At 46.5% G+C, this 17793-nt stretch overlaps 1 protein-coding gene across 1 annotated transcript in view; it reads right to left on the bottom strand.

Moving 5' to 3' along the window:
* Positions 1 to 42: 42 nt before the first annotated feature.
* Iars2 (isoleucyl-tRNA synthetase 2, mitochondrial) overlaps positions 43 to 17793 on the bottom strand; it is a 37447-nt gene continuing 19696 nt past the window's right edge. The window contains exons 13-23 of the mRNA XM_038349686.2: positions 15949 to 16051; positions 15136 to 15229; positions 13333 to 13441; positions 11799 to 11901; positions 10658 to 10783; positions 10324 to 10455; positions 5295 to 5401; positions 4399 to 4544; positions 3481 to 3671; positions 1345 to 1489; positions 43 to 584 (exon numbers count right to left, since the gene is read on the bottom strand). Coding sequence (XP_038205614.1) covers positions 442 to 584; positions 1345 to 1489; positions 3481 to 3671; positions 4399 to 4544; positions 5295 to 5401; positions 10324 to 10455; positions 10658 to 10783; positions 11799 to 11901; positions 13333 to 13441; positions 15136 to 15229; positions 15949 to 16051 — 1399 coding nt within the window. The 3' untranslated portion in view covers positions 43 to 441. The remainder of the gene's footprint in view (positions 585 to 1344; positions 1490 to 3480; positions 3672 to 4398; positions 4545 to 5294; positions 5402 to 10323; positions 10456 to 10657; positions 10784 to 11798; positions 11902 to 13332; positions 13442 to 15135; positions 15230 to 15948; positions 16052 to 17793) is intronic.

Below are 17793 nucleotides of genomic sequence, written 5' to 3'. Positions count from 1 at the left end.
TTACACACTCTTCATAATCCATAACTTCTACATCATCGCCAGTTGGGAGTTTCTCAGAATGCCTTTATTTTCAGACATTATAGAACTTAAATACTGAGTCAAAAAAGTTTCAATACAATATAAAACATTTATATTTTGTCTGGCCACACTGAAAGTAACCATATTCAGTGCCTGACTCTGAAGAAGTCCATCATGAGTGTGAGAGTGTGTGTCTGTCTGCTCTGTATACATGTATATCTTCATATATGTATTTCCATGTATGTTTGTGTGTGTATGTTACAGGAAATACTTCTTTTAATATTCTTTTACCCCATCTTTCTCTTTTACCATTTACTCTTCCAGTCCTTACCTAAACCTTGGATTTCTTTCTAGGGTTCTAATCATTCACCCGCAGTCAGCACTGAGGAGGGTTCTTCTCAGGGAGCTGTTAACATCAGAATGCTATTTTGCACCAATGACCTCTGCACACCGAGGACAGAGAGTATCTGCAGTCTCGGCGGTGTGCTTCCAACATCGAGGGCACTTTTCTTTGGCAGTTGGTACGACGATGACTTTATATGAAGACTCCTCACGAATGTCGCCACCTTGAAAAGACAGACAGGCAGAGCGTCTCATGAAGCACACATTAAGCTTGCACTGCCATTCCTCCGCGGTTCAGCGGGTGCTCCTTCCCAAGGCTTTCTTCCCTCCCTCCTTTCTAGCACAGCCCAGGTTTTGCCCCATAACAAATTATCAATAACACAGGATGGAAGAACAGATGACAGACCAACTGCTTCTCATCCAAGAGAGTCCTGCACTGCTTAGAGCTGGCCCTGTTCTTGACCTAGATACACAGCTGACTCAGATTTTCTTTCGTGCTTTTTTTTTCTTTAAGAGAGTCTATGTATGTAGCCTTGCCTCAGTACTGGGACTAAAGCTGTTAAAATGCCATGTTATAGAGACTGGCGATGCCACTAGAACTGAAGGTACGCAGAAGAAACGGCTCTCTCCATGCACCATTCCAGTCAATGAGGAGGAGTCGAGGTGAAGGAGCTCTGTAGACAGTGCACAGAGTCCTGTGATAAACACTCCGGTAAATCTTACCAAACCCTCTGTAAGAGTGGCTAGAAGTGTTTTAGTTTTGGGTATTCATAAAAGGGAAGGGTGGTGGGTCTGGACAGTTTTAGGCACTACATATCAGAGGACAGCACAAGAAGGAGAAAGACTCGTGGTGACTCAATGGGTGAGGAGAAACTCTTCCCTAGGGGCTTGACTTCAATTCCTGGAGCCCCGAGAGCTGGCTCAGACTGTCCTTACAGTAAGCCAGAGCCATGGACAGCTTCAGTCCTTGCTCTCTGCTCTCACCCTCTAAATTGATGAGGAATGTCCCTGTGAGCTCAATCCCATCCGCAGCTCTCTCCCGCGGCTCCTGAGCCAGCAGTGTTGTCTGGGAGGCCATCATTAGTTCATTCAGCTCAGACGTGCTTGAGGTCTCCTCAGCTTGGAGCATCTGGAATGCACGTGAAACCACTGTTCAATTCACATCTCACCATCAGCTTCAGTGTTTTTCTGGAGTATACACTTTGCTTCACGTTGAAAACTATGGCTCCCCTCAAATTCAGATCTTTATGGTGTTTATTAGATTTAGTTTGCAACGAGTAAGAGACTAAGTTACCCAAAATTCTGCCAACTGTTTAAGAGCCTTCTTCCTCTACTAGCAGAGGGGCTAAGATACTGTAAATAACAAGGACCTGCTTTCAGTGCAGCACACGGTGGCAATCTGAATGCTAGCCTTTCCACAGCGACAAGGCCACATAATAAGCACTTTCGATATTTTTTTCCTTTGTAATTTTGATCTTCAAGATGAGTTTGTGAATTAATTTAAATATTCCTTTAAAAATGAGAGAACACGAGACTCAGATAATTTGGCACATGAGCATGCATGTATGCAGGGGTGTGGAGGTGGGGTGGCTGTCAGGATGATGAGCATGCATGTATGCAGGGGTGTGGAGGTGGGGTGGCTGTCAATGAGCATGTATGTATGCAGGGGTGGGGAGGTGGGGTGGCTGTCAGGATGATGAGCATGTGTGTATGCAGGGGTGAGGAGGTGAGGTGGCTGTCAGGATGATGAGCATGCGTGTATGCAGGGGTGTGGAGGTGGGGTGGCTGTCAATGAGCATGTATGTATGCAGGGGTGGGGAGGTGGGGTGGCTGTCAGAATGATGAGCATGCGTGTATGCAGGGGTGGGGAGGTGGGGTGGCTGTCAGAATGACAGCAAACCAGAACTAGGCTGTGCAGCATACCACAATGGCCATCATCTATTCTTACCATTGCAACAATGTCATATATTGTAGTGACTTCGTCTCAATTCTTTAAATGTTTAAATTGAGTTTATCAACCAAAATAAGATGGTTCCTTTTATTTGTAGAGACTTAAGGTATTTTATGTGCGTGAGTGTCGCTGTGTGTATATATATGTACTACATGCAGACCTAGGGCCAAAAGAGGGTGTTGGATCCCCTGAAACTTTATTGAAATGTAGATGTGGGCCACTAGGTGGATGCTGGGAACTGAACCCAGGTCCCCCACAGGATTAGGAAGTGCTTTTAACTGCTGAGCCACCTTTCCAGCCCCAGACTGATACTAATAAAACTTAAAAAAAAAAAATTCATTGACAGTCCTTTTCTTAAGAATTTGAAGCCGGGCGGTGGTGGCGCACGCCTTTAATCCCAGCACTCGGGAGGCAGAGGCAGGCGGATCTCTGTGAGTTCGAGGCCAGCCTGGTCTATAAGAGCTAGTTCCAGGACAGGCTCTAAAAAAGCTGCAGAGAAACCCTGTCTCGAAAAACCAAAAAAAAAAAAAAAAAAAGAATTTGAACTAGACACAAGGCTCAGGACAGTGCATTACACCTAACCAATTAGTCCCTAAGAGGCCCAAGGAGAACTCTGACAGGACCTGCGGAAATTAAAACACGATGAAGTCTGGAGGAATGTGTTGCTCTGCTGCCCCTGGTTCTCATGAAATTAAAGAGAACTCAGTTTTGATTCTTTTTGTTTTTTGAGACAGTCCTGGCTGTCCTGGAAGTCACTCTATAGACCAGGCTGGCCTTGAACTCACCAAGATCTGCCTGCCTCTGCCTCCTAAGTGCTGGGAATAAAGATGTGCACCACCACTGCCCATCAAGAACTCATTTTTGAAACATGACCCAGATAAACAAAATTTTCAAAACCCCAGGCATTTAGTGTAAAACTCCTGGTTTTCATGTAACCTAACACTTCTGCCAAGCATGTCTGGCACTGACCTCAATCGGCCCTGCATGTGTCCCAAGTTCAAAGCAGGAAACAGCCAGTGATAGTTCTGTGTTGCAAGACTGAAATCCGAGTTTCTAGATTAATACAAGATCTTAGACATTTGAGAAAAAGAGATTTCAGGTAAATCTCTTTCAATGCTCCCACCATTCCAGAAGGGCGTATTTCACACAACTCCATCTGTTATGCATACCTCCATGATCTCAAACAGTAACCCAGGCTCGATCACGATGATAACCTCATACTCGGCAGCATTTTTGCCAGGGATGCTGCCCAGAAAGGAATCTCGCATGGCACAGGCACTCTCCACTGCCTCCTCCAGTCCTGGCTTCTTCCAGATAGAGCTTGTGTTAATCCAGCCAGTGCGAAAAACACTCTTGGGTTCTAAAAAAGAAAAAAAGGAAAGTGAACCGAGTTATAAATAGTCTAGACAGCATATAAGCTTTGACTGATGGAGATTTCACTCATGAGATACAGGGTTGTTACACAGGATGTGAAGTTCAGTGAACAAGTGTGCTGTTCTCAGGATCCACAAGTGAGAGGTACACATTATAAATACATAAACATAAAAGTCTCAAAAACAAAGCAGAAGTATGAACACTTGTTCCTCATGACTCCACCCAACACCCCCATAAGTTCTAGCTTTCTATAGAAATAAAACCAGGAGGGAAAAAATCTAACATAAAAGTATTCACTAAAAGGCATTGTATTTTGCTTGAATACAGCTTAAAATACAGCCGGGCAGAGGTGGCTCACACCTTTAATACCTATACTTAGGAGTCAGAGGCAGGTAGATCTCTGAGTTCAAGACCAGCCTGGTCCACAAAGTGAGTTCCAGGACAAGCAAAACTACACAGAGAAACATTGTCTCAAAAACAAACAAAAAGTTATAAATACACTTTGGAACATTATAAACACATTTAGGCAAAAGTGATTTCTCAATATTGTCAAGTGCTTAATACATCTCAGAAAGCAGAGAGGCAGCCCGACTCCTGTAGGAAGGCACAGAGCAGACTAAAAGACCAATAAATCTCATCACAATGACACTGTAGGTGCACTGCAGTCCAATTCCTGCCCCGTCCCTTCCCATGCAGGGAGCAGCTGTCCTTACCTTTGACATAGGGGATGTGCTGGAACACCTCTTCTGCCAAGTGAGGAAGAATTGGGGCAAAAGAACGGACCAACACGTCCAGAATTTCTGCTAGTGCAGTCTGACAGGAGCGTCGTTTGAGATCCTTCTGGCTTTCACAGTAGAGCCTGGAAGAACAGCCTCCTCAGCAGCTGACACACGCTGTCTGGCCTAGGTACACCAGGCTGACACTACGACTACTTCATGCTGCTTTTGGACACTTCTCCTCTATCCCATTTTACTCTCTTAAATGACCCCTATCCCCAATGGTGCCATTAAAGTTTTCAGGCAAAGAATGAGTTGTAAACCCTATGCCCAAGATGCTGAGATGCCGTGTGACAGGCTGGGGTTGATAGCTCATGCCAAACTCGTCCCCAAGCCCTCTCCTTCAGCTGTCTGTGGGAGCACTGTGAAAGCCAGTGCCGCTACACAACTGTCTGTGGGAGCACTGTGAAAGCCAGTGCCGTTACACAACTGGCTGTCTAGTCCTGGGTCGGCCCTCAAGGACAACATGGTGTTCACCTACCAGCAGCTGTCACTCACTGGAATGGGAAGCAAGCACATGAGCGGCAGGTTTTGATACAGGTCTCACTGTGTAACCCTGGCTGGCCTGGTGTGGAACTCTTTGTAGACTAGGCTGGTCTTAAACTCAGAGAGCCTTCTGCCTCTGCCTCCTGAGTGATGGGACTAGAAGGACAGGCATTACCTGTCTCATTTTCTAGACATACTGAGATTGTACTGTAAGTGCAACCATGAAGCTAGTAAAAGTGGCAGGACACAAGTGAACCTTGACCCCAGATCCCGGGAATAATTACAGCTGCCCACAGTGGCCACTGCATCCTTGATGCTACTGAGGACTGCATGCTTATCACACTTACCTGTCCTTGACTATGCTGAAGTAGAAGCTGGAGAGTTCTCTGGTATAGAAAGCTTTTAACAGCCTGATAACTTTCCCAAAATCATACTGCTTGTATGAGTCAGTAATCTAGAAAACAAAGACAGGGTAAATTTGGAAGCTGGGATGAGCAATGAAAACAAGCTTTGTCACAGGTGAAGCAAGCTCTTCACTAGCATCTCAGGGGAATGGCTCAGCCCCCACGTTTGCTGCACAGGCACGAGAAACAGAGTATGGATCCCCAGAACGCACAGAAGTGCTAGGTGGGCACGGTGGGCCTTCAGCAATGCCTATGATTCCAGTCTCACTGTGGAGCCGAGCAGGACCCCTGATGCACACTGGCTGAAAACCAGCATGGGGGTGAGCTCTGGGTTCTTTTCCTTTTATAAAACTTTTCTTTGAAATTTTAAACATGTTTATTAGTTCACTTTTCTTGTTATTTTTAGAAATTTGCTACTACATTTATTGGGGGGGGCAGGTCATGTGTGTGTGAGCTACAGGTCACATGTGGTGGTCAGAGGACAATCTGCAGTTGGTTCTTTCCCACTGTGTGGGTCCCAGAGATTATGCTCAGGTCATCTGGTTTGTCAGGAAGCACCCTGACCTGCTGAGCCGTCTTACCTGCCCAACTGATATGATGTGATTGTGAGAACCTGCCTCAAAGAATGAGGTGAAGTATCAGGCTTATGCTTACACATACTCACATGCCAGTGCGTGCACATGTGCATGTACACACTTGCACAAGCACATACACATGCAGGCATACCACACATACAAACACATGAAAAAAGAAAACAAAATGTTTCCAAAACAGGCAAGAGTACAAGAAAGCCGGAGAATGTCATTCCAGAGACATAACTACTCAAAATAATTACCACTCTACTCTGGAAATGACAGCAGAAAAAGGAAAGACGGCTTTATGCGTAGTTGCTTGTCTTGTGTGTGTAAGTATGCATGTTCATGTGTAGGTGCATGTGTATAAGAATGTCAAAGGTCAAGTTTGAGCCAGGAACCATGTACCTTGCTTTTTAAACAGGGTCTCTCCCTGATCTGAACCTCAAGTCTGCTCCTCTGGCTGACTGGTGAGCTACAAGATCCACCTGTCTTCAACGTCCCAACACCAGAATCACAAACTCATACTGCGCCTGACGTTTTAAATGTGATCTGGGCTCTAGAAATCAAACTCCGGCCCTCATGCCTGTACAGCAACCTCTTTACCAATCAGACTATCTTCCCAGACTATCTGCTTGTCTTTTAAATCTATAATGCTGATGAGAGACTTCAGAACTTCGTGTATGCTAGAAAATCTCTCCCCCAACAAGCTATTCCCCCACCTCTAAGTCTAAGTAATAAAATCACATTGCTTTTAATTTTTTAAAAGGTCAAGTGTAGTGGCATATGCCTTTATTCCCAGCACTCAGGGAAGCAGAAGCAGGAGGATCTGAGTTTGAATCTAGTTGGGTCTACATAGCAAATTACAGGCCAGTCAGGGCTACACAGCATGACTCTGTCTCAAAGGGAGAGAGGATTAATTTTTTAATGTACTTGTATTTGTGCTTATGGGGTGTGCGTGTGCACATGTGTGTGCAACCAGTCATGAGTACAGAGATCAGAGGACAAACTTTTGGGAGTTGGTTCTCCACCATGAGTTCTGATAATCAAACTTAAGTCGTCAGGCTTTGGGGTAAATGCCTTTATCAGCTGAGTCATCTCACTGACCTAAATCAAATCATTTTTAAAATAGCAAAGAATGGAAAGCGCCAGGAACTCATTGATGTTCCCTCAATTGAGTGAAAATTGACATGTATGTTTACGACATGTGGCACCCCAAAGCCAGTCATGGCCAATTTTGGGAAAACAGACCATGGCTTATCCATGTAATGGTTCACCTTGACTGTCAACTGGGCAAGATTTAGAAACAGCAAGCAGGTCAACATCTGTCGTGTCCATGATAGTGTTTCCAGAGATATTTAACTGAAGAGGGAACACCCACCATGATCATGAGGGGCAAGGTCTCAGACAGGGGCCCTGGGCTAAATGAAAAGAAGAAAAGGAGAAATAAATGGAGAACCAGCATTAATCTCTCTATTCCTGACTGCAGACATGTCACCATTGATCTCTCCTATTCCCGACTAAATACAATGTCACCATTAATCTCTCTATTCCTGACCATAGACACAATGTCACCATTAATCTCTCTGTTCCTGACCATAGACACAATGTCACCATTAATCTCTCTGTTCCTGACCATAGACACAATGTCACCATTAATCTCTGTTCCTGACCATAGATACAATGTCACCATTAATCTCTCTGTTCCTGACCATAGATACAATGTCACCATTAATCTCTCTGTTCCTGACCATAGACACAATGTCACCATTAATCTCTGTTCCTGACCATAGATACAATGTCACCATTAATCTCTCTGTTCCTGACCATAGACACAATGTCACCATTAATCTCTGTTCCTGACCATAGATACAATGTCACCATTAATCTCTCTGTTCCTGACCATAGATACAATGTCACCATTAATCTCTCTGTTCCTGACCATAGATACAATGTCACCATTAATCTCTCTGTTCCTGACCATAGACACAATGTCACCATTAATCTCTCTGTTCCTGACCATAGACACAATGTCACCATTAATCTCTCTGTTCCTGACCATAGACACAATGTCACCATTAATCTCTCTGTTCCTGACCATAGATACAATGTCACCATTAATCTCTCTGTTCCTGACCATAGACACAATGTCACCATTAATCTCTGTTCCTGACCATAGATACAATGTCACCATTAATCTCTCTGTTCCTGACCATAGACACAATGTCACCATTAATCTCTCTGTTCCTGACCATAGACACAATGTCACCATTAATCTCTGTTCCTGACCATAGACACAATGTCACTGTTAATCTCTCTGTTCCCAACTGTAAATACAATGTGACCGTTAATCTCTCCGTTCCTGAATGTAGACACGTCACTGTGTCGTCTTCCCAGCCGGACAGACTGTATTTCTTCTTAAACTGTGAGTCAGAACAAACCTCCTACAGGACAAGGTGGCTCAGCAGGTAAAGGCACCGCCGCCAGGCCTGACAACCTGAGTCCAGTCCCTGAGACTCAAATGGAAGACAAAGAGAACCAGCTTCCACAACTGTTCTCAGATGGCCATGTGCACATTGTGGCATACGTGCGTGCACACATATACACACCAAATAAATAAAGCTTTTTGTCTGGGGGTTGTCAGAAAAGAAAAGTAACTGAGACATAACTCGGCTGGCGGGAAGGCGTTGCCGTGATAAATATGTTCTGGTTCAGATGCCTTTGGAAGGATTTGTGGGAGGATGTGAGAAAGGTTAAGGGTTGTGGGCATGGGAAGGTAGGATGCTTAATGGGTCATTGTGGTGGGAGTCTGGAAGGCCAGAATGGCAAGAAAAATGAGGACAATGGAGACCCAACTCATGGGGTTTCAGAGGGGAACGCTGCTGGAAACTGGTTAGATGTCATTCGTGTTACATTCTGGCAAAGAATCTACACTTTGCCCTTATCTTAGTAATTTCCTAAAATTTATTTTATTTTATAGTCTGGTGTTTTGCCTGCATGTATATCTATGCACCATCTGTGTGCCTCTTGTCTGTAGAGGCTAGAAGAGGGAGGGGGGGTCCCCTGGAACTGGAGTTACAAATGGTTGTGAGCTACCACATATGAACTGAGAATCAAATCCAGGTTTTCTGGAAAAGCACCCAGTTCTCTTAACTACTGAGCCATCTCTCCAGCCCATCCTGGTAACTTGCGTGAGGCTAAATTTAAAAGTAATGCAGTAAGTTGTCTGGGAGCAGAAACGTCAAGACAGCACAGCATCCATGCAGTGCACTGTCACTGTTGGCTGTGGTCAGGGTCAGTCACTCTACGACAGAGAGCACAAAGGGATGAAAAGTGTGTAATTAGTGAGGAAGGGCACCCGAGCGAGATTCAAGGCACACATCCAGCAGGTGCAGAGAGAGCAGCAGCTGTAACTGTTAAAGGTTAGAGCCAGTACAGCAGAGGGAAACTCGTGTTCTTCTCTGGGACAGTAGGAAAGGTACCCTGAGATCACAACCCTGGCCGCTGAAGGCTCCGATTTATGAACACACAATTTCATCCGAGAGAGCCTGAGCTGAGACTTCCACTGAAGGGCTCCCTGTTCAAAATCAACCATGGAGAGAAGTGTTTTCTTAGGTTCCACCAACAAAACACACAAAAGCAGCTGCAGCTGTGGCGGAGGAGGTCGGAAGACACTTTGAGTTGACAGTAGAAATTGACAACGTGGCTCGTCTTCATGGTGGTGCTGGTTTCTCAGGCACACAAAATTCAAGAGTTCCAGGGCCACAGAGGCGTGCACTAAGGCTCCAGATGGCCGCTAGGGACAGGTGATGTATGACGGGTCAGACTCCCCGTAATGAAGCCCCAAGGTACAAAACTGTGAAACTTCACCAGCACATACAGTCCACAGAGGAGCCAGGACGCAGCAGACACAGGAGTGGTTATCCATGCTGAGGGATGCACCTCGCAAAGCGCTGCGGCTCTACTCCTGTCTACAGGAGATGATCAGGAGAGGAAAGTCTGGAAGCCTGGGCCTGTGACCAGGTACTCCTGCAGTCTAAAGAGGCTCAGGTAGGGACGATGAGACAGCTCTACAGGCAAGGTGCCTGCCACAAGGCTGACAGCCTAAGCTAATCTCGGGGACCCACAGGGTGGAAGGAGAGAACCAACTCCACAAGTTGTTCACTGACCTCCACACATGGATTCTGGTGCACACACACTAACGTAAAAACACAGAAATACGAAGCGATAATTCAGCAAAGACATGAAAAGTTTCATCACAGTCACTTCGAGCTGTGTGGAGCATAGCAGTGTACTTTCTGGGATGCACCAGCTATGACATCTAGCAAGGTTAACCATCCACTAAAGGTTACGGAAAAGGTACTGATGTTGCTACTTGCCAAAGCCTGATATATACTGACCTTGGTTGCAAAATCCTGAATTAAGTGCAGCATATACTGGTCTATGACGTACATATCTTCGACAGGAACAGAATCGGTCTCTGGGTTAAAACCAGTCACATTCCCCAAGAGAAAGCGGAGTGTGTTTCTAAGCTGTTGACAGTAAGAGAAACACGTGAATAACCATGTGTTTATTCACAGATATGCTATCTGGTCTACATATTAGGCCAATTTAAAGACATGGACATTTCTTAGTGTTGCTATTTTTTAAACAAATTAACACAGGGTATTAAAAATAGTCACATGTAGTTTGTTTTCATGCGCATCTCATAAACTTCCAGCGAGAAGCTCTGACCTTGTTGATGTCATCTCTAGCAGCACTGAGTGCAGAGGGGCCAATGGTCACTTCAGTGAAGATGTTGGATTCAGCTATCCACCAGCGCAGGGCATCAGCTCCATAGGGAGGCTCTTTGCTCTGATCCTTTTCATTGAAAAAAAAAACATGTAAGCGTCTCCTTCCCCATCACACTTCTGCTATGAACAGAGGGGCTGAGATACTGTAAACAAGGACCTGCTTTCAGCGTGGCACACGGACAGCAACCTGAATGCTGCAGCCTTTCCACTGTGACAAGGACTAGGCCAGCTGATAAGCACTTCTGAGATTTTTCCTTTGAAATTTTGATCTTAAGAGGAGTTTATGAATTGATATAAATATCGAATTAGAGAAACAAAGGCTTTAGCTAGGGCTCTCCTTCAGAAACTGGAGACTGTAAATGCAGGCTGTGCAAGGTCAGCACCAAAACACAGGCAAAGCCCCACAAAGGCCGCTGTATCCGAAAATGCGAGTGAGACAGTCCTGTCCGAGACACAGGCGGGACAGCAGGTTTGTCCCAGCACCCAGGACATCTGGGTCAGGCATCCTGCAGCTACAGGATGGCCACGGTGGGGTGGGGAGGGTGCAGAGCTGTTTTCCCCTTCCTTACCTCCTAGCGACCCAGTGACCACAAGGTGTGAAAGGAGCAAGGCAGCACACCGTGGAGACCTCTCATGAAAGCAACTCTAACCTGGCCCCCAAACGGCCAGCAACCCCACATCTGATGGCCATCCTTACTTCAAAATGTACACACCCTAAGAATATATAATAATGTGCGCTCAGAATTTGTGATCTCATTTTTTCCTTCCAAGTAACCACTTCATTATAAAACTGTAATTTCACATAATAAAACCTGACACCTTGAGGCCTCAAACACATGTGCACACACAAGTTTAAGTTTAAAACATTATAGTAAACCATCTGCTATTCTTGGCCCAGATTTGCCCTGAATTCCTGGGCTCATGGAACCCTCATGTCTCTACCTCCTAAGCAGCTGTGCCACCATCCCTGGCATATCCTGTCCCTAGCAGTCACAGCTGTGTCTGTTCACACCGAGGTAACTTGGATTGCTAACATAAGAGCCTGACAACAAAATGAAAATAAGTTTCAGTCAGGCACCTACTTTTCCTCCATTGATGACAGTGTCAGGACTAACGACATTCCCAAGGGACTTGGACATCTTCTCTCCTTTTTCTCCGAGTGTAAACCCGTGAACCATCACTGTCCTAGGAAGACAAGCGACTTCAGCGTGAGGATTTATTTATTTATTTATTTATTTATTTATTTATTTATTTATTGTGAGGGTCATTTTAATCACTGGGTACGTCTTGGCAGACTGTGGGTGAGACTGTTTCTCGGCAGGGATGTTAAGCAGGGAGCCCTCCACTTAAACACAGCAAAATGACTGTTCTATTTTCTGTGCATCAGAGCACTTCCAGGTCTCTGATGTACAGAGAGCAGTGCAGAGCGCCTCCTTAAAACTACTTCAGAAAGACAACCTAAGAAAAAGTGTTTAGCCCTCTGGTTTGTTTGTTTGTTTTTTGTTTTGTTTTCTTTTTAATTTATCGAGACAGTTTCTCTGTAGCTTTGGCGCCTGTCCTGGAACTAGCTCTTGTAGACCAGGCTGGCCTTGAACTCACAGAGATCCGCCTGCCTCTGCCTCCCGAGTACTGGGATTAAAGGTGTGTGCACCACTGCCTGGCACTCCTCTGATTTTTAGGAGCGACATAGAAGCAGTCAGTGAGCTACCTGAGGGTGGGTTATGAGCATAGCAGGGCAACCTCTTAGGCTACAGCCCTTCCCAGGGAACTCTGTGGCATGGGGGTGAGTAACTGTCTGCACTCCACCCTAGAGGGACCTCAGTCCCTTAGTCACTGTGGGTCGCACAGCAGGAGTCGATCTCAGGCTACCATCACCAGCCCACACTGTCCTTCCCTGCACTCTCGGTGATCTCCATGCCACTAAGATGCTGCTCTACCATTTGCCCAGCAACTCCACTCCACGCCATCTTATCTTACAGGAGGTGCCACCTGCTCCAGAGTGACAGATACCTCACACTGCTATGTCTCTCCCCTTTTTATTTTCTCCGTGTGTTGGTTGTTTGCTTTCTGTTGTTCTTTCTGGGGCAGGGTCTGCACGTAGCCCAGGCTGACCTTGATCTTAAGATCCTCCCATCTCTGCCTCCAGAATGCTTGGATTTATGCCCCCATGACTATACAAGAGGGAACCGTGGGCCAGGCAATTACCTTTAATTCCAGCACTAGGGAGGCAGAAGCAGGTAAATCTCTGTGAGTTCGAGGCCAGCCTGGTCTAAAAGAGCTAGTTCCAGGACAGGCACCAAAGCTACAAAAAAAAACCTTGTCTCAAAAAAACAAAACAAAAAAAACCCAACAAAAACAACAAAAAAGCAAGAGGGAACCACGGAACTTGCTTATAGCCTGTGCCTAACACAACAGATGAACCCAGTGTCGTTCAGCCTTGCTGCACCTCTTCTTCTGGACAACACTGACTCAGAGACCACCCTATCCCAGAGGCAGGAAGAGCAGTGCTCCAGCTTGCCAATGGCTGTGCATCTATGGCTCCAGCCTGTGTGGCACATCCGGTGGGCACTTAAAGGCTCACCAGGCAGGTTCCCTCTGCACAGGGTGAGCACTTACTTGAAAGGTGCTTTAGCCCTTGTGGCTGCGCTTATTAGTAAGGAAGACTGGAACCAGCCCCCGAGTTGGTCCTTTCCCTCCAGGTACAAGTCTGCCCTCTGTTCAGTGCCTGAAATGTAGTAACACACCAAAAGGAATTTAATTAGAACAAGACCTAACACACCTGCACACAGCTGCCTCCTCCTAACACACCTGCACACAGCTGCCTCCTCCTAACACACACAGCTGCCTCCTCCTAACACACCTGCACACAGCTGCCTTCTCCTGCTGCCTTCCAATTCTTAACCATGTTCTTCCCTTCCCTTCAGCCAAAGAGTCAAAAGTTCACCTAACGGAAGTGTGAAATGTCTATAGAGCTGGGACACTTAGGAAGGTTCACACAGGGCGGGAGAATGGAGCTGGACAGCAGAGGCCACATGTGCACTCTGACACTATTAGCTACATGACCTCTGTGTCCTGACTCTAACTTGATCTCCTGTGAGAAATGATGGGGTCACGTTATGCCAATGGTTTCCAAACCGGGTGCTTTGGGACGGCAAAGTAGGCCAAAGAAACTCCTGGTGAAGAAGGGGGATAAAACAAACAAACAAAAAACAAACAAACAAAAAAAAAACTTTTTTTTGTGGATTTTTAGAGATAGGGTATCTATGTAGTTCAGGCTGACCTCAAATTCATGATCATCCTACCTCAGCCTCCTAAGCACTGGATTATAGGCATAGACCACCAAAATGGCTAAAGTACCATTCTAAAGTTAAGCAGTATAGTTCTAAACAAAGCTTCACCTTGGAAAAAATGAGCATGTTGGGAGATCACTAGACTAAAGATATCCCAGGCCTTCCCAGATCTGGACTGCTGCAGACTGTGGAGTTTGGATGAGAATGGCCCCCACAGGCTCATATATCTGAATGCTTAGTCACCAGGGAGTGAAATTCTTTGAAAGGATTAGAAGGATTAAGCGGTGTGGCCTTGTTGGAGGAAGGTATCACTGGGGTGGGCTTTGAGGGCTCAAAAGCCCATGCCAGGCACAGGGTCTCTCTCAGCCATGGGTCAGGATGCAGAACTCTCAGCTTCTGCTCAAGCATCTGCTGTGTGCTGCCACGCTTCCTGTCGTGACGACAATGGACTAAACCGCCAAAACTGGAAGCGAGCCCGAATTAAAGCTCTCTCCTAAGAGCTGCTTTGGCCATGTTCCGTCACAGCAATGCAGCACTGACGACGTCACAGACCCTGAAGTAAAGAACAACGATGACCCACACATTTGTGGCCAAAGAGCTAAGTAATATTTCTGCATTTTCAAAGCTGTAGTATTACTGTTGTGCAGGTGTCTCACTGTGATGCACGGTGTACGTGTGACCTCAGAGGTCAGCTCCAGAGACAGTGCTCTTCTTCTACCTATGCATGGGGTCCAGGAATCAAGTTGGGGTAACCGGGCTTGTAAGGCAGCCTTCAAAACTTAACCTGCTTTTACTCTAACTTCAGAAATTACACGAAAGAGGAGCTAGCTGGATGACTCAGTGGGTAGAGCTCTTGCTGCTTTTCCAGAGGGCCAGAGTTCAGTTCCCAGCACCCACACTGGGTGGCTGAGAACTGCCTGTAACTCCAGCTCCAGGAGATTCAGTGCCTGCCATGGGGACTTGCACTCACATCGCAAACCAACATGCGTGCACCGTATAGTCACATGCACATGTGACACACGCACTCATACAATCACACGCACCTACATGTGTCACACGCACACGTACAGTCACAAGCACATACAGTCACATACACACATACACATAAGGAAAAATAATAAAAAATTACCTGGAAGAACACAAGACCAGGAAGTTCCACTGTCAAACCAGATGTCCAAAATGTCCTGTCCCGGCACATATTCCAAAGCATCAGGACCACCAGCCTATGGAGACAGCAGTAGAGACTTGACCTACAAAGGCAACACCTTCACAGAAAATGCTCCATGTTTTAAGAAAGTAAAATACAGGGGGCTGGAGAGATGGCTCAGCAGTTAAGAGGACTGACTCTTCTTCCAGAGGTGCTGAGTTCAATTCCCAGCAACCACATGGTGGCTCACAACCATCTGTAATGAGATCTGGTGCCCTCTTCAGGGGTGCAGGCAGAGTATTGTATTCATAATAATCAATAAATAAATCTTAAAAAAAAAAAGAAAGTAAACTACAGCCACTAAATTCACATTCTTAAACATTAAAATGCGCTTCACAGTTAATACAACCCTGGGGCAGCATGAAAAGCGAACGGCCCCATGGTGACATCACTACTGGTGTAGTTATCCCAGTGTGCTCCGCTCCTACAGAGGACACCATCAGGACGTGCCGCGCCGGAGCTCACGCAGCCCTGCTGGGCCAACACAGGTGACTTCTCTCGTGGTACTGTCTGCTTAGTCACCCAACCTGGATCACTGGGACCCCGTGAGGTTACAAGCACCCTACCTTCCACTGTTGTCTAACAAACTATGCTTCGGCTGCGAGTAACAACGCTCACTTCTACACTGCCTCTGCCTTTAATTCTGGAAAGGAAACTTATAAGTTTCCCAGTACAATTGCTTAAAATCCCTTTTACCTCTGAGAGCTGCTCAGATTTTCACCAAGGGCAGTTTACCTGAGCTATGACCTCCTCAGGGAGAAGCTGCTCGGGGGGCAGGGTCCACCAGACATCACTGCCGTGCTGCTCCACCAGCTTCGTAATGTGCGCGATGGTTTGGCTATTGGGGAGAGGGGGGGAACAGCGATGTGTCATCGTGACGGTGACAACCGTTTGCTGCTTACGGTTCCTCTGATTTTAACAGAATCAGTACAAATAAAACCATCTTGACCACATCCACCCCCACACAGGAAGACGAGCGTCTCCTCGCCTCACTATTTCAGTCCATCCACTTCCTACCCAGGAACCTCGGTCCTCATTTTCTGACAAATCAAGCCAGCATCCCCCGGCTCAGTCTGGCCTGACTGCCTCGGCACTAGCTATGTGATGCCCACGCTCACAGAGCAGCTTTCCTATCACTGCTGACACACGGAATTCCTGCTCAGAAACCCTCGAGGGGTCCTCCGCCTGCGACGCACGAGAAAGCCCACACTCCACTCAGACACTGAAACAGGGAGGCTCAGAGTTGGACTCCCTTGCTCATATGGCCAAGAACTGAGAATCAACCCGACCAATTTGCTCAAACACAACCAAGCAGCTCTAGTCTTAAGACGCCAGGAGCTAGAGATGCTCCAGGGAGCGACAAAACAGACAGGATCTCCCCAGTTCAATGAGATCTTTATTGCTGTAGTGCTAGGGGTCAAACTCAGGGCCCCACATGCTCCAGCACTGAGTGACAATCCAGCCTATGTAGCTGAGGCAGGCCTGGAGCTCACGGATCCCGTCTTGGCTCCAGGCAGCAGCGTGGATCCCACAGCTTTGCGTGTGGCAAGTGGTGACTTAATCACTAACTCACCAGAGGACACTGGGCAAAGCACTGGGCCTCTCTGACGTCAGTGTTCTCGTTTGTAAAACACAACAGCACATCACTAAGAGACTCAATATTGACCTAATAAATGAAATGTCTATGGCAAGCACTTGTCATTTTAACATACATTTAATATTACGTAAGAATTAAGACCGGCCAGGTGGTGGCGGCACAGGCCTTTAATCTCAGCACTCAGGAGGCAGAGGCAGGCAGATTTCTGTGAGTTTGAGGCCAGCCTGGGCTACAGAGTGAGTTTCAGGACAGCCAGGGCTACACAGAGAAACCCTGCCTCGAAAGAAACAGAACAAAACTTTATTTATGTTCTCATGTGTTTGTGTATGTTTGTCTACTACGTTTGTGCAGCTGCTCTTGGAGACCAGTAGACACTGGAACCCTATGAGCTGGAGGTACAGGCCATCGGAAGCTGCCGGATGTGGGTGCTGAGGACCACATTCTGATCCACTGAAGAGCAGTAAGCACTCTGAACACAAAGCTACCTCTTCAGCTGCCATGGTATTATTTAAAGATTGAAATACACACAGTAAACCCCACCTCTGAAACGGCCCCCTCTGCCACACTCCACTAGTACAACTGACTGCGGGCCCACCACAGTTCTGGGACTGGACAGGATAGTGAGAAGGGAGAAGCACACTATACAGGATAGTGAGTTTGGAATCTGCACAGCACATTATCAACCATGCAGAGCAAAATGCCCAGGCTTTGCTGAGTCACAGACTAATAAGGTCGTGTGCCAACACTGTGAAGGAAGAAGATCAAGGAGGGAATATAAATTAACACTCTCTTTAGCCTGAAATCTGAGACACCTCACAAAAGATGATGGTGGGAACTGACAACGGGCCAGTGGTTAAGCGCACTTACTGCTCTCGAAGAGGACCCAGGCTCAGTTCCTAGGCACAAGGCCCTTCACAACCACTGTACCTCCAGTCTTAGGGATCCAATGCGCTCTCTGGCCTCTATGCACACTAGGCACATGT

Source organism: Arvicola amphibius, chromosome 12 (genome assembly GCF_903992535.2).
Source record: "Arvicola amphibius chromosome 12, mArvAmp1.2, whole genome shotgun sequence".
Lineage (NCBI taxonomy): Eukaryota > Metazoa > Chordata > Mammalia > Rodentia > Cricetidae > Arvicola > Arvicola amphibius.
Note: the sequence above shows the minus strand (reverse complement) of the source record. Positions and strands in the feature narration are given on the sequence as shown.